This window comes from Coptis chinensis, chromosome 6, assembly GCF_015680905.1.
Source record: "Coptis chinensis isolate HL-2020 chromosome 6, ASM1568090v1, whole genome shotgun sequence".
Taxonomy (NCBI): domain Eukaryota; kingdom Viridiplantae; phylum Streptophyta; class Magnoliopsida; order Ranunculales; family Ranunculaceae; genus Coptis; species Coptis chinensis.
In genome coordinates this window covers 660,232-674,296 of record NC_141461.1, presented here as the reverse complement: position 1 = coordinate 674,296, position 14,065 = coordinate 660,232, and the positions used below count along the sequence as shown (strand labels likewise).

The 14,065-nt window shown below is 35.5% G+C and overlaps 2 protein-coding genes across 5 annotated transcripts; one reads left to right on the top strand and one right to left on the bottom strand.

Annotated features, from left to right (window-relative positions):
• Positions 1-2,074: 2,074 nt before the first annotated feature.
• On the bottom strand, positions 2,075-7,403 carry LOC147490477 (ATP-dependent DNA helicase Q-like 4A). 4 transcript variants are annotated; one of them, XM_086565167.1, is made up of 15 exons: positions 7,252-7,403; positions 6,009-6,056; positions 5,640-5,918; positions 5,456-5,551; positions 5,317-5,339; positions 5,155-5,221; positions 4,368-4,429; positions 4,254-4,289; positions 3,911-3,965; positions 3,747-3,778; positions 3,326-3,656; positions 2,972-3,108; positions 2,740-2,845; positions 2,544-2,630; positions 2,075-2,418 (listed from the first exon to the last, which is right to left on the bottom strand). In XM_086565167.1, exons 13-15 carry the CDS (start codon positions 2,770-2,772, stop codon positions 2,221-2,223), a joined length of 318 nt encoding a protein of 105 aa, XP_086421293.1. In that variant the 5' UTR covers positions 2,773-2,845; positions 2,972-3,108; positions 3,326-3,656; positions 3,747-3,778; positions 3,911-3,965; positions 4,254-4,289; positions 4,368-4,429; positions 5,155-5,221; positions 5,317-5,339; positions 5,456-5,551; positions 5,640-5,918; positions 6,009-6,056; positions 7,252-7,403; the 3' UTR covers positions 2,075-2,220. The 4 variants fall into 4 exon arrangements, 2 of the variants coding, with proteins under 2 accessions (XP_086421293.1, XP_086421294.1); XR_015198170.1 differs by lacking the exons at positions 2,740-2,845; positions 3,747-3,778; positions 3,911-3,965; ... (1 more) ...; positions 6,009-6,056; positions 7,252-7,403 and having other exon boundaries at positions 5,317-5,510; XM_086565168.1 differs by lacking the exons at positions 3,747-3,778; positions 4,254-4,289; positions 4,368-4,429; ... (4 more) ...; positions 6,009-6,056; positions 7,252-7,403 and having other exon boundaries at positions 3,911-4,237.
• Positions 7,404-11,775: 4,372 nt separating this feature from the next.
• On the top strand, positions 11,776-13,867 carry LOC147490476 (peroxidase 12-like). The gene is made up of 3 exons (XM_086568627.1): positions 11,776-12,111; positions 12,649-12,843; positions 13,058-13,867. The coding sequence occupies exons 1-3, from the start codon at positions 11,845-11,847 to the stop codon at positions 13,673-13,675; spliced, it is 1,080 nt and encodes a 359-aa protein (XP_086424753.1). The 5' UTR covers positions 11,776-11,844; the 3' UTR covers positions 13,676-13,867.
• The last annotated feature ends 198 nt before the right edge of the window (positions 13,868-14,065 follow it).

Sequence of the window (14,065 nt, the reverse complement as noted above, 5' to 3'; positions counted from 1 at the left end):
GGATTAAGTCGTGGATCTCCAAATGCCAAATCTTAGTAGTAGGTGAATATATGCCTTACTTGTCTATCAACATCATCCCCTCAAAACTTGAGTTGTTTGAAAGCATTATTAAAAATTTCAATTGTTCCTTTTCGTGGACTGGATAAGACATGTTGGGTTAGGTAGACTATAGTTCCAAAAAAATATAAATAAAATAATAATAATAATAATAATAATAATCTACTATCTATATACTAAAGTAGAGACCTCTAAGAGTGATTTTTCTCTCTCCTAAGTGACACTCTAATATTAAAGCTTTTGAGTCTACTATGCCACGTGTAATTAAAGTTTTTGAGTCTAATTAAAACTCTTCCGATGTGTATATCCACCTCTCTCTATATCTCTGAATTCTAATATTATACAACCTGAACTGTGCACTTATTAAATTGTTTGAAATTTCCTAATGTTCTACTATCTATATACTAAAGTAGAGACCTCTAAGAGTGATTTTTCTTTCTCCTAAGTGGCACTCTAATATTAAAGTTTTTGAGTATATTATGCCACGTGTAATTAAAGTTTTTGAATCTAATTAAAACGTACTCTTCGGATGTGTATATCCACCTCTCTCTATATCTCTGAATTCTAATATTATACAACCTGAACTGTGCACTTATTAAATTATTTAAAGTTTCCTAATGCAATTTGAACTATACAAACAAATCACTGAGATATCAAATTGGAATATCGGATACGAAAAACAAGGAAACATCGTAGGAAGCAATATAACCACAAAATTCAATCAATTAGGTAACTCGATCAATGTTTCCATGAAATAAACTCGGGCTCTCACCCCTTTCCTTCTCACCGTTGCCACCCATAATGTGATACGGGGTATGATTGTAGACCCATGTGGGTTTCACCTATGTGCGAAAAAATTAATGGAAGCGACAACAATTATGGGTGCATTGAGAATCTATAGAGATTGATCTTCTAATATTAGTAGCCATGCACATGGAACCTAGGAACATATCGTTGAAGTGGAAAGCTAAGTTCAAATGACAAATTGGAGTAAATAAATACATGAGTACGTGGCCTATGTACATGAGTCGTGATTTCTGCGAAGCTTCTATCTATATGTCTTTGCCATGAATCCATGACTATCTAAGTGCGTCATGTAATCAGAAAATTGATAATAACTTTTGGCATTATGGAACGCATGTACATGTCTAGATTGTAAGTAAGGTTGGTTGAGACATATATAATTCAGGTAGTAGTAATTGCAAATCATAATTTAGATGTAAAGAGGGGATCAAAATTTTGACATGAGTAAACTTAAGTCAGTGATGATTGTCTTTGCTTAGGCATGAGCTAAAATTAATCACATCCCGAAGTTTCTAAATTTTTGGTGTAGAGTATGACCACAAAGTTCTTCCTTCCCCATGTAATGAAGTACTTAAAGTAGTTGTCAAGCAGTTTGAAGCCGAATAGTTATTAACTGAACATCCCCAAGCGTTGCTATTAGTACGTGAAAGGATTTTAATATTTTGTTGGATGATGTGGCGATAACTCATTTGTCATATGGGGTGGAGTTTTCTATTATATTGTTGTGGAACATAAACAAGTTGTGCAGCAGCCAGTAGGAAGCGAAGAGGTCTAAGTTTGTGGTGGCGAAAGCAGAGCAACAACTATTAGAGCTGACACTACACCATAACAGGCTATTTGCAACGGCAAAAAAGCGTTGCTAATAATTTTCGCAACGCTTTTTAAGCGTTGCAAATATGGCGTCGGTAAAGTGTTGGAAATATTTGCAACGCTTAAAAAGCGTTGCAAACAGAAATTTCCAACGCTTAAAAAGCGTTGCAAAAACTTTCCAACGCTTATTATAACTATTGCGTATACATATTTAAAACCTTTGCAACGCTTTTTAAGCGTTGGTAATTTGTTAAAATTTTTACCAACGGTTTTTAACCGTTGCAAAGTTGTTAGTTAATTTAAAAAAAATAATTTAAAATTCGTTTGTAACGGTTATAAACCGTTGCTGATGGGTTGCTAATAAAAAAAATAATAATTTCTCATATTTTGTAGCGAGACCAGCTAAACCATTACATCTCATAATTTCTCATATTTTGATGGGGCTGTTTTGTTCACAACACATTACATCTCAAATAAATAAAAGTGGTAGCAAGAGAGGCCATACATAGCAGGATATTTTTCACTGTGATACTTCGCCTACTTGATTATTCATTTATGATGTTTGTCATACTGAACAGCTTTAACTGTAAGTAACCAATAAAAGTACACAGCACAGCACTTGGCAACTTTCTCTGGTGTGACATATAACAGCTTGTATTTACAATTCTCTGAACTCAGTTCCCTAAAAATTTCCTGATGTTCACTCCATTCCATATTGGCACTCAAGTAAGCAGCAGGTATATTTGCCTACATTTGTAATTTGTAAGATTCAAACGTCAAAAAGCAAGACACAAGTTAAATGAATAATAAGATGAGGTACAGATAATCAAAGGCACCTTAGCAAATAAAAAAAATCTAAACTTTAATATTACCTGCAACAAATGCATTATTTGATCCTGAATGAGTGAGACAAGAGGAGAAATCACTAAAGTTATTCCACCACAGATTAGGGCAGGAAGCTGCAAATAAAGGCGATAGGTTAATATTTATAAAGCTATGCGAAGTTCCACATAATTCTCACGTTCAAAGCAAAGAAAAACCAAACTAATAACAGTGGAGGACTCATACAGTGATATCTTCAAGAAATAAAGCTGGTAGCATCTGAATTTGGAGAGATCTTCAGTATATGATATATATTTAGTAGTTCACTGTTATAAACTCAAAAACACCATATCTAACAGATAAAGAAAATGGATAAAGCAACCCATATAGTGAAAAATAGAATTAGCTATTATAGAGCTTTCCTCAGAATACTAAAATAGAAATTGGACTGGAAGACAAAAAAAATATTAAGGTATACCTTACAACCATGATTGCATTGTGTACACAATTCAGGTGGAATATTTGCTTCATCTGGGATTTCAATATTATTCTTTCCAATAACTGGAGTGGAAGCTCGAAGCTCAGATGAAGTCCACCTCTGTGCACCTCTGCGACCTGCACATGACCCCAGAACCAATGTAAGAACAGCATACATATTTCTCGCATACATATTTCTCTCCACCATGCCCCTACTCCTTTTTTGGGTGTTAATAGGAAACAGACAGCAGAAAAATTATACAGTACACTATTATTAACACTGAAGAGAAGTCTGAAAAATTTATTGGAAAATTTAAGCTGAAAAATTCAAGTATTGCACGGGAAAGGGACTCACCAAACAGAGAAGTCTGAGCTCCAAAGTGAGATGGAGTCTAACACCATCCTATTCCTCAGGCATTATCAGCTCAGCTTGATGCTGGACAGAACATATCTAAATCTTATACCCAAGCAGTGAAACATCATGAATGGAGAGAGCTGTGGTACAAGAGTTTAGTGTGTTCAACACGTACTGTGCTACATGGACTACTGTTCCTTGCACAGAATTCTGGCCTGGGGTTATGTAGGGCATTAAACCATTAAATTAAACAAGCTGAGCACAGATGAAAAGCACACAAAACTTCCTGGAAATATGCAAGGATGTCATTGCTGACATCATGAAAGTTACACTGCAAAGGAAAATTCATTAGTAAGTCTTGGATCAAGAAAATTTATGCATGAGTTGTCCGAAAAACAGTGTCATTGTACTTGGCACTTACATTAAGAGGTTTCCTACCATGGACTTCCTCGGCTATTGTCCATCCAAGAAGGTCAATGTTAGATTATATATACTAGTTAATGCTAGCTAATAAATGAGTGTATGTGAGGCGAGCGCATGCATGAATTGGTAACAAAAATCACATGGTATAAAAAAACACCGTACCATTCACAAACATGCTCCAATACCTATCTCTCACGCAGTATATAATCTATCCATCCTGAAATTTCAAGATTTAATTTCATATCCTACTTAATAGTAGCTAGCTATGATATTTATTACACAAAAGAGCTAGTGGACAGAATTTTGCTTGAAATGATTAATAGGCCAGTTTCTGAGTTCCATAGCATAGTAAATTAGTAATGTCTCAAATATCAAAGAAAATCCCATCAGCAATAACCAAGCATTTATCATAAGTCAATTAGAACATCCAGCAATTTATTCATTAAAAAACAAAGTTTGGATTTAATATGCAGATCTATACCAAACTGTGATGAGAGAAACTTACTTTCTCAGACAAAATCTTACAACCAGTGGAATTAATCTGCAGAAAAAAATCCAAAAATTACTTGAAGATTAACATTGTGAATAACGAAGTTCATTCAAAAACAATAAACATTACCTTGAAGTTAGCAGAAACAATCGAGATATCATCAAAATGCCCAGATTTCACAAACAGAGATTCTGTTTCCAAAAACAAGAAGCACAACTAAGAAAAAACAGTAATAAACACAAAATCTCTTCAAAATCAGTAAATCTTACCTTGATCTTTAATCTACAATAATATGGCTTCTTTAGCAAGCTATACTTCCAAATTTTATTTTCTGTTTTCCAACAAACCTCCACATAAGGAGGGTTTGGGCGTTTGGCAGAGTGCCAGTTTATTAAATCCAATAAAATTGATAGTACACTTATTATACTCATTAGTGCAACAAAAGCAGCCTATCACTTAACTAAACTAACCATAGGGTGGGTAGGGGCAGCTAAGGTGAATTTGAATGTAATCTACTTGAGAATAATGCATAGTTCAGAAACCCTCTGCTCCCGGAAAACAGGATTAAACACCTACTATAGCCCAATAAAGTTGAATTCCTAGAATACAAAAAAGGCAGCTCATAGTCTCATACAACATTAAAACAATAATGGCCTTATCACTAAAAGACATACTTGCAGTAAACTGAAGATGACTGTAAGAGTAAAAAGGCTGCTCATACATCGAAAAAAAGAAAGCATTCTAATCACATGGGACGACATATTTCATATTACGCTGTCGAAGTTCAAACACTTAATGTATACTCAAAAAGGATGCTTATACTAATCAGTTAGTAGAGTAACTGCCATTTCTGTATGCAGGGTAAAACATAAACACTAGCGCTTCTTACAAAATGCTGCTTCAAGGAATGACATACCAACTGCCTAAGAGTTCTCAGCTAATGCTTTGTCAATTGCATCCATATGTTTCCGGAGATTCTTCCACTTTACAACAAAATGAGCAAAAATAGGTGAGCAAAAATTTCAAGAGACAACTGCAACTGCAAAGGAGGATGCATTACAAAAGAAAATAAACAAACCTGATCCATGCTTAATGAAATACCTAAAAGAAAGAAAATGTAACTATCAGTGCTTGAAGTATTTGAATGCTCAAATTAGCCAGTCAATTTACAGAGCAGAAACTATGCACATATTATAATGTAAAACAAGTGGACAGACCATTGTGTCCACAGAATTGCAATCTTTTTAGGTTTTATTGCTTAACTTCTATCATAATCGCGATCATGCAAACTTGGCTCCAGCCTCCTCAATAAACTGAAATGAAAACAGAGGATGTTCATCAATGAGTAATCGTTAACACACAAGATTTATTTAGATCACACAATTACAGGTGTTCAGATACCTGATCAGCTCCACCACGAAGAACAATTGTTGCTGTCCTACCTGATGGACGCCAACCAACGTGAAAGCATAACCAAGAGAACTGTCCACCACTCTCCCTCCTCCTTTATCCGGGCTTGGGCCTTGGTTTCCCCACCCCGCAGTTTTCTGGCGGAGAATTAATTCACCTATTTTTCCAAGAGCTGTAATTTGCAGGCTGAACAGTCAGAACAACGCCAGCCCTTAATTTGTGTGCGCAAAAGCCTTATCGCTGTGGTTCAAGTGTGATACTTGCTCGGGTCTTATATAGAGTGAAATATCAGTATAATATTCATTTAAGTGAGTAGACCACATTGTAATTCAAATAAAGCAATGTAATGCCAACATTGACCTGATCAAATCCTTTCTTCTTGGCAGATTCTAGAAAAGTGAGCAGAAACTGTTAAGAGAGACAGTCATCAGGAGAGAAGCCTAGCAAGTCAAAGGCATATACAGATTTCCTGCTAGTATTCTAAATAACATACTAGAATAAATGCCAACAAATCAAACCTAATCTACATATTCGAGCACCACGAGAGAAATTATCATATCAAAACCAGAAGGCCACAACTAGTAGCAAACCACCATGTTCAATTTTACACCAACCACCGGATCAAAGAAGAGGAATTAGATACCAAGTAAAGCTGCAACTTGAGACAAAATATGGGCTGTGGACACTAACTAAAACAACCACTAGCTAAACATCCATTTCTAAGACACTAACTAAACTAACTAAAACAACCACTAGCACACCATTTATGCCCCCCCTGCCCCTTATAGATGATCACGTCTTACTTAGGGGTTTGCTATTATCTGCATTGTTTACTGCTTTTACCAACAAGAGTCGCTCAATATCTAAGCAGCTTTTGCACAATCACTGATGACCTTCTGGTCGAAAATATTGTGGTGAGAGGACACTATGCAAACCACATTCCACATTCTCAATGTACTAGACAAATTTCAAAAGCGAACAAACAGAACATTCCCAAATGATTATTGATAAACAGGCCAACAGTATATATATGAATGATGGTAATGGGTAACAACTCAAGTTCATACAAAGCAGAGCTATGAGACAGCCATCAATTTACAGTAAAGGTCACAAAATCAAACATATAACAGCCATGTTACAAGTATGAACAACAACACACTTCACACACATGATTTACAGATAATATTACATAAACAGAACATACATATTATTAAAAACAGATCCATGGCAGTAAATCAAGTTTTGCAAGTGGGTAAAACAGTCGTTCATTTCAGAGCTACAAGACAACCATCTTTTACATTTGAAAACGTGGAAATCAAACAAGCAAGCAAATCAAAGAGAACCGGACACGGTACATTTTTCTTTTTACTAAAAGTAGAAAGAAAAACCCAACCCAAAAACAACTCATCATCACAAACTAGTACTGTTTATAAACACAAGAAGACTAGTACTGGAACTCGAAGAGATGATTTCATGAGAGTTTCTATTAATAGTAAAAAAAAAACGTAAACTAGTACACAGAAAAAGTTTCAAGAGAAAATGAAACGGTGGTTAAATCAAGAAAGGAATGAAAAAAACTAGAAAGAAAATGAAAGATTATTACCTTGTTTTCTTCTTCTTCTTCTTCTTCTTCTTCTTCTTTCTTTGATTGAATCTGAATCTGAAAATTAGGTTTTGAGGAGTGCGAAAATAATGGGGCGGTGAGAGAGAGAGGAGAGAAAAAAAAAGTTATGTTTTATATTTCGATTTTTTTTCGTTTTCCTCTGTTTGCGAAATTTTTAAGTTTGTAACACTTCTCCAACGCTTTCTAAGCGTTAGCAATTAATTAGGAAATTCATCCAAATAAAAGCAACGCTTTACAACATTGCCAACGCTTATTTAACGTTAGAAAATTACTAACGCTAAATAAGCGTTGCAAATCAAAAAAGGTGCATGTTGCAAATATCCTATTATGGTGTAGTGTGAATGTGAAAGCTGCTTAGTTGATTTATGGTGCAACTTCAGAGTTTGGTATGGGACTAATTCAGATTAGTATACTTGAAGCCGCAAAGGAGAATGCTGCTACATTGGCCAACTCTAATGATGTTATTTATCTTCCTAAGGGAATGAATGTGTTTATTGGGCTTAATCCTGGACAAGGGCGTTGGTAGAGGTAATTATTTCTATCTCTCTTTTCTGTGTTGGTGAATTTTGTTTTTCTCCTTGGAAATTATGATGCCACTATATAGTTATTTAGATTGGGGATAACATTATGTGAGTATGGTTATAGTGTTTATCAATTTGTCTGGTAAATTTAATTTTCTGGACTGCTCCTAATATTTAAGAAACTCTGATAGTCTAGGTATACAATAATTATTAACTTTATTCACACTATTAGAGGAGGGTGCATTATTGTTCATGTCTACCCTCTTTAGAAAATACTCGGGTTAGACCTTATGCTTGGGGTTGCAGGATTTTGTATGAGGAGTTCTTGGAATTCGCTCTAAACAATTGTTTCACCAAAAAGAGCATTTCAGAAGGGTAGAAGTACATTTGAACTTGGAGTAGTTCAACAACGACTCTATTGGATATGCAAGAGTTGGTGCATGTGGAAGGTACTTATACACTTGAGACATGTAAGGTGAACTCTTTGAGAGGCTACTAGATCGCACGAATCAGTTGAATGTGTGATTTTATTATGCCCAATTTGAGGCAATTGATGTTATGGAGGCAGTGACATGCTAAAAAAGAATGATCGTTTTCTAAACAATTCTAAATAGTGGAAATCAATGAAAGGGAATATTACCTAATCAAGTAAGGTTATAATTTTTTACAAACAGCTTTATCGCTATGTAATATTTTCTATATATACTGTGTTTTCAAATATTGGAAACTGGAGAATAAGTAACGTTATGATACCATATAATTACAATTACACCTTCAGGTGAAAATTCAAGATGCAATGGACAAATGGTGTGCGACAAATCTTATCAGCTTCCGGTTCAAAAGGAAAGTAGTTGAATTAGCTTACAAGTAAACTTAGTTTTGGAGTCTTACTTATAAGAGAACTTTTGGAAGAGTTATATATTGTTTTTTTTATACTAAAAGGGTTTTAGTGTGTAAAATATCTAAAAGAATATGGGCATATGCCCGGGTCCAAAATCTAGTATATATATATACTAACAACTATGCACGGCGTTAGCAATGCATCTTTAAAATCACAAAGGCACACGTGTTTTTCTTTCTCAAAATATGGGCGGGTCTTTGATGTGATAGTTCTTTCTGGAACTTATAAATTTGCTTCGTGACATACCCTATTCACACATCCGCCATGGACAAATTATTGTTCTGCCCACAAAAAAATAAATGTAAAATTTGAAAGATTATCATTTTACCACTTCCAAAAGTAAAAAAATAATAAAAATTGCAAAATTAAGAAATTGCCACCGCTAAATCACAAAATAACGATTCTACTACCGTACACAAAATAGTAGATTTATGTCCGTTACAAAGACAGAAATGTCATTTCTCACTTTTAAAAAGCATTTTATGACATTTGTCAATCATTGGTGATCTATTTTTGACAAAAGTAATAAAATATTAAACAAAATTACTTATTTATCCCTGTGACACAAAAACACAATTAATCACACCTCATATTTTTCTAATATAGTAATATTATAAACATGCCGATGCCATAGGCACATTTGTGAACTTGAGGTTCTTTGTCTATGAATTTTTCGTCTTACATATAAAAGTTTAAGGAACTCTTTAATCAGAACACACAAGTTAGCTATTGAAATTTCCCTAAGAAATTAAAAGAAAGAAAAAGAAGACAAGTACGTTATTGAAAGAATTTGATCTCATTCTGATCGAAACTGGTGTAAAACCATTTGGCCGATTATTCATTGAACTGATTAACATTGCAAATGTGTATTATTCTTTAAACTTTGTTAAGATGATGATTCTAGGTCTGTTGCATTCTTAATGAGTTGCTTATTATTGCATGAATGAAATGTATAGGCATTTTCCCACTTCATGATTGTGAGAATCGACTAAGATAATTGACAAACAAATTGGACGATACTCTAATAATAGATAGTTTGGTACTTTGGTGAGTAAGTATTTAAAATGTGTTGGTCGATTTCGTTGCTAGTGCATATGTCTCTCAGTTGCGTTGACAAAGGCATATACCCAATAGGAGGGTTTGACACAATCTCAATAAATCCGTGTGCCTCCAAGTATAGGAAAAAAAAAAGTTATCTGTTAATTAGGGGACAACGCCATAATGGAATTAAGTGATTTGGGGCGAAATTCTTTGAATACACCAGAATACCAGATGATAGAGCCCTCAGCCACCATCCATTTTACCTCCTAAAGATGCACGAAAACCAAGTTACATTTAGCATTTAATTTTCTCTATTTGTTGTGTTGTCGGCATGGAAAGACCATCACCTTGTAAGTACTTTGAATGTGTTTAGAATAGTAATTGGACCAAATCCTATTCCTGGATGCCTCATATGGAAACGTGGGCGGCCGCACACAAATCCAAGTTGGTGAATCCAATTTCAAGGTAGTAGCTAGAAAACCAACAGTGAAAGTTGGGAAAACTGTGCACCCTTCTTAATGAAGCTTACGTTCAGTATGATTTATTGTGACTAAATTTGAGGGCCTTTTTGTACTCATGTCTATTGGATTCGTCATCAAAATTTCAAACTAGCATCCATGTTCCTTGATTGCGGTAGAAAATGAAGAAACGTTCTGGCATGCATCTTGTAAATTAAAATGCAAAAGAGAAAAAGAAGTATTTGACAGTTGGAGTATTAGAAATCTCATGAGATATTTTAGCATTTTACTATTGATAATTTGACTATTGCATGTTAGCATGTTTCTTTTTACTCATAGTTCTTACAATTCACTTGTTTTCACAGAATGTTTGGATGAGGATTGTTACTACTTTGTTGATATGATGTAGTGCCATTCATAGTTTGTGATTCCGAACGAAACTTCGGAATTCCGTTCGAAATTTTAGTTTTTTAAAAAATTGAAATTTCAAATATAGTGTCGAAATAATTGAAATTCCGAATAAATTCGAAATTCCAAATTCTATAGGGTCGAAATTTACTGAATTTCAGTTTTTAGAATTACCGGAATTCCGAAAATTCCAAAATCCCGAACTATAATTCCAAATTCCGAAATTTACTGCCATTGCAAGACATATAATTCTAACACGAGACCTATCTTTTGACACACCGAGACCTTTTCTTTTGGTACCCTTTTACCTTTTGGCATTGTGGTTCATTTTATCACGGACAGATGGACAGTAGATGTGAAAATTTAAAGTGTATACCTAGAAAATAAACATGTATGACGTGGACATTTTCCAAGTTCCTAAGAAAACAGCCATTTGGCCCGAAAAAGATAAGAGAAAACCTGTTTTTCTATATCTTCATTTTCCATGCTTTATGTTCTTCGTGTGACAATGTAATATAATACAAAGTGTGTTAGTTCACGAACAATGAAGTGCGTTAGTTCACGAACAATCAAATAATCATTCTTTAACAAAAAAACGATGAAATAAATTTTATAAAATCTCAGAATGATCATATTACAATTTTCCTAAGACTTTAAATACGCGTTATAACCCTAAACAAACAAATGGTTCACCAAACCAATCCTACATACAACAAACGAAACAAAAAACTGTTTTCATAAAAGCCTAAAGAAAAGCCTAGAGCGCATGCCCGCCTGTCAGAAAGATAAACTGAGCGGGTACTCTCGCACTTTCACTAACAGCACGCACTCCCAGATTTTCACGACACCATCACGCGCATCTAGGTATTTTTCAACATGAACATGTTATTATATAGTGCATCACGTGCTCAAAATGTCCAATGCAATTTATGACGTGATGTACTGAAGTGTCTTAGCCATGAGACCAGTTGATGCTGGTTTTCTCGAATCCGAATCTTAGAAAGTGAGTATTTGGGGATGTGTCCATCACGTGGCCTATAGTATTTTAGTTTTCACCCATCATTCTTTCGTCCTTTTTTTATCCACCAACTTCATTTCCTATGATCAAAATACGGAAGACTTTTTGACTTTTCCAAGTTGAACAACTGATTTATCTATTAAGTTCTGATTAGTTAATATATATCTACTTTATGTGCTTCTCTGCCTATAAATTTACCACATCTTCTGTTTAGCTTGGCAACATATGCACCGGCCAGCAGTTGTAATGGCTTCTTTTTCTTCATTCATCTCCATTCTCTTGGTTTCCTCTATTGTGCTTGGTTCCCATTTATCTCTCTCGAGTGCACAAACAACACCACCTTTGGTTGGGGGACTTTCATGGTCGTTCTACAAATCTAATTGTCCTAGAGTGGAGAAAATAGTTAGAGATGAGCTCAAAAAGGCTTTCAAGAAGGATATTGGTCTAGCTGCAGGCTTACTTCGTATCCACTTCCATGACTGCTTTGTTCAGGTATTAGCTCTTGTTCACTATATATCATTCATTCTACACTACTTAACCTTGCTATGTATAGTATGTCTAACAATTTGGCTATCGATTCTCTGCGTCTATCAGAAAGAATGCTAAGCTAGCACCTAGTGAGTGAGAGTTGCATAGAAGCAACTCATTGAAAAACATTTTTAGCATCCCAGGAATACTGCATGTTTCTTTGTAGTGAGTAGCTTTATCATGTAACTGCGCGCAAGGCCGGTACTTTACCTGCTAAGAATCCTCCTTTTCTGTCTCCTGGAGTCCTGGCCCATTGGTGTGGTTCACCGATATTCTAAAATCAGTGGACCATGCTCCAAAATCATGATAAATTGGAAAGGTTGGCCACACTCCAAAATCTACTATGGTTATTTTGGATCAAAGTTAGCTAAGCGAATTTATGATCTATGATGAAGTACGAAAACATTTTGTTGTCTGGATTTCATTGAGAAAAAAACGAGAGTAATGTTGGTGCTGCTAATGAAAAAGGAGTGACATTGAATTGGTGTTGCTAATGTGTAGGGATGCGATGGTTCAGTGCTGCTGGATGGGTCAGCAAGTGGTCCAAGCGAAAAAAATGCACCACCAAACTTGACACTAAGACCAGGAGCATTCAAAATCATCAATGACATTCGTGAGCGCATTCATAAAGCTTGTGGTCAAGTTGTGTCTTGTTCTGACATCACTGCTCTAGCTGCTCGTGATGCAGTTTTCCTGGTAAATCCTTGCAAGTTGCAAAACTACTCTTCCATATTTTATTCTTCTTGCTCAATTGAATTTATCTGCTAGAGTTAAAAAAAACTTATGATAGAAATAGTACTACGTGATATTATTAATGCCACTCGCTAGTCATGTAAGTGCTACTGCGCTAGTTTTTTTAGTAACCGTGTTTTTAACCCCAACCTATGTTGATTTACGTTATGTAATGTAGTCTGGAGGACCAGATTACCAAGTTCCCCTTGGAAGACGTGATGGACTCAAATTTGCAACTATACAAGAAACTCTGGACAACCTTCCATTTTTCGGTTCAAGTGCAAGGGAACTCATAGCTTTTGTACGCAATAAGAGCATGGATGCCACCGATCTTGTGGCAATATCTGGAGGTCATACCATTGGCATAGCACATTGCGGGTCGTTCACTGGGCGGTTGTTCCCTAACCAAGACTCAACCATGGACCAAACGTTAGCAAGGAACCTCAAGCGTGTTTGTCCAACTGCTACTTCAACTGAAGGCACCGCTGTGCAAGATATTCGAACTCCAGACTTGTTCGACAATAAATACTATGTCAATCTAATGAATCGACAAGGTCTCTTTACATCCGACCAAGACTTGTACACGGATAAGACTACTAGACCGATTGTCCAAAGTTTTGCTGTGAACCAAAGTTTGTTTTTTGAGAAATATGTGTTTTCCATGATCAAGTTGAGCCAGATGAACGTTCTAACTGGTAGACAAGGTGAGATACGTGCCAACTGCTCTCGCCAAAACTCTGCCAGAACTTATTTGGCAACAGTGGTTGATGGAGAAGGGGAGAATGCAGCAATTTGAGGTTGCTAATGTAACGCGTGGAAGTTGTTATATGATCACTCTTACTTTTTGACTTTTGGTGCTGTGCTATTGTCTTCAAGTAAGAGACGTGACCGTGTGCCTTCCCTTTGTTCACCTTGAAACCTTGGTCGCATGTGAATAAAACTACAAAAGTGCTAATCAAGGAATCTCAGAAATTTTCTCTACTGGTAACTTTGGCACGTTTTTTATTGTACGAAAATTATAACTTGAAGATCCTCATTGTCAATCACTCTATCCCAAGTTTTAAAGATCTTTTAAAGATCCTGGAGAAACGCCATGTGTCTGTAACTTTGGCACGTTTTTTCTCTTTTTTTAAAACAAAAATATTTAGAGAGTTAAGGCATCCATACTGGTTACATTGAAGGACTT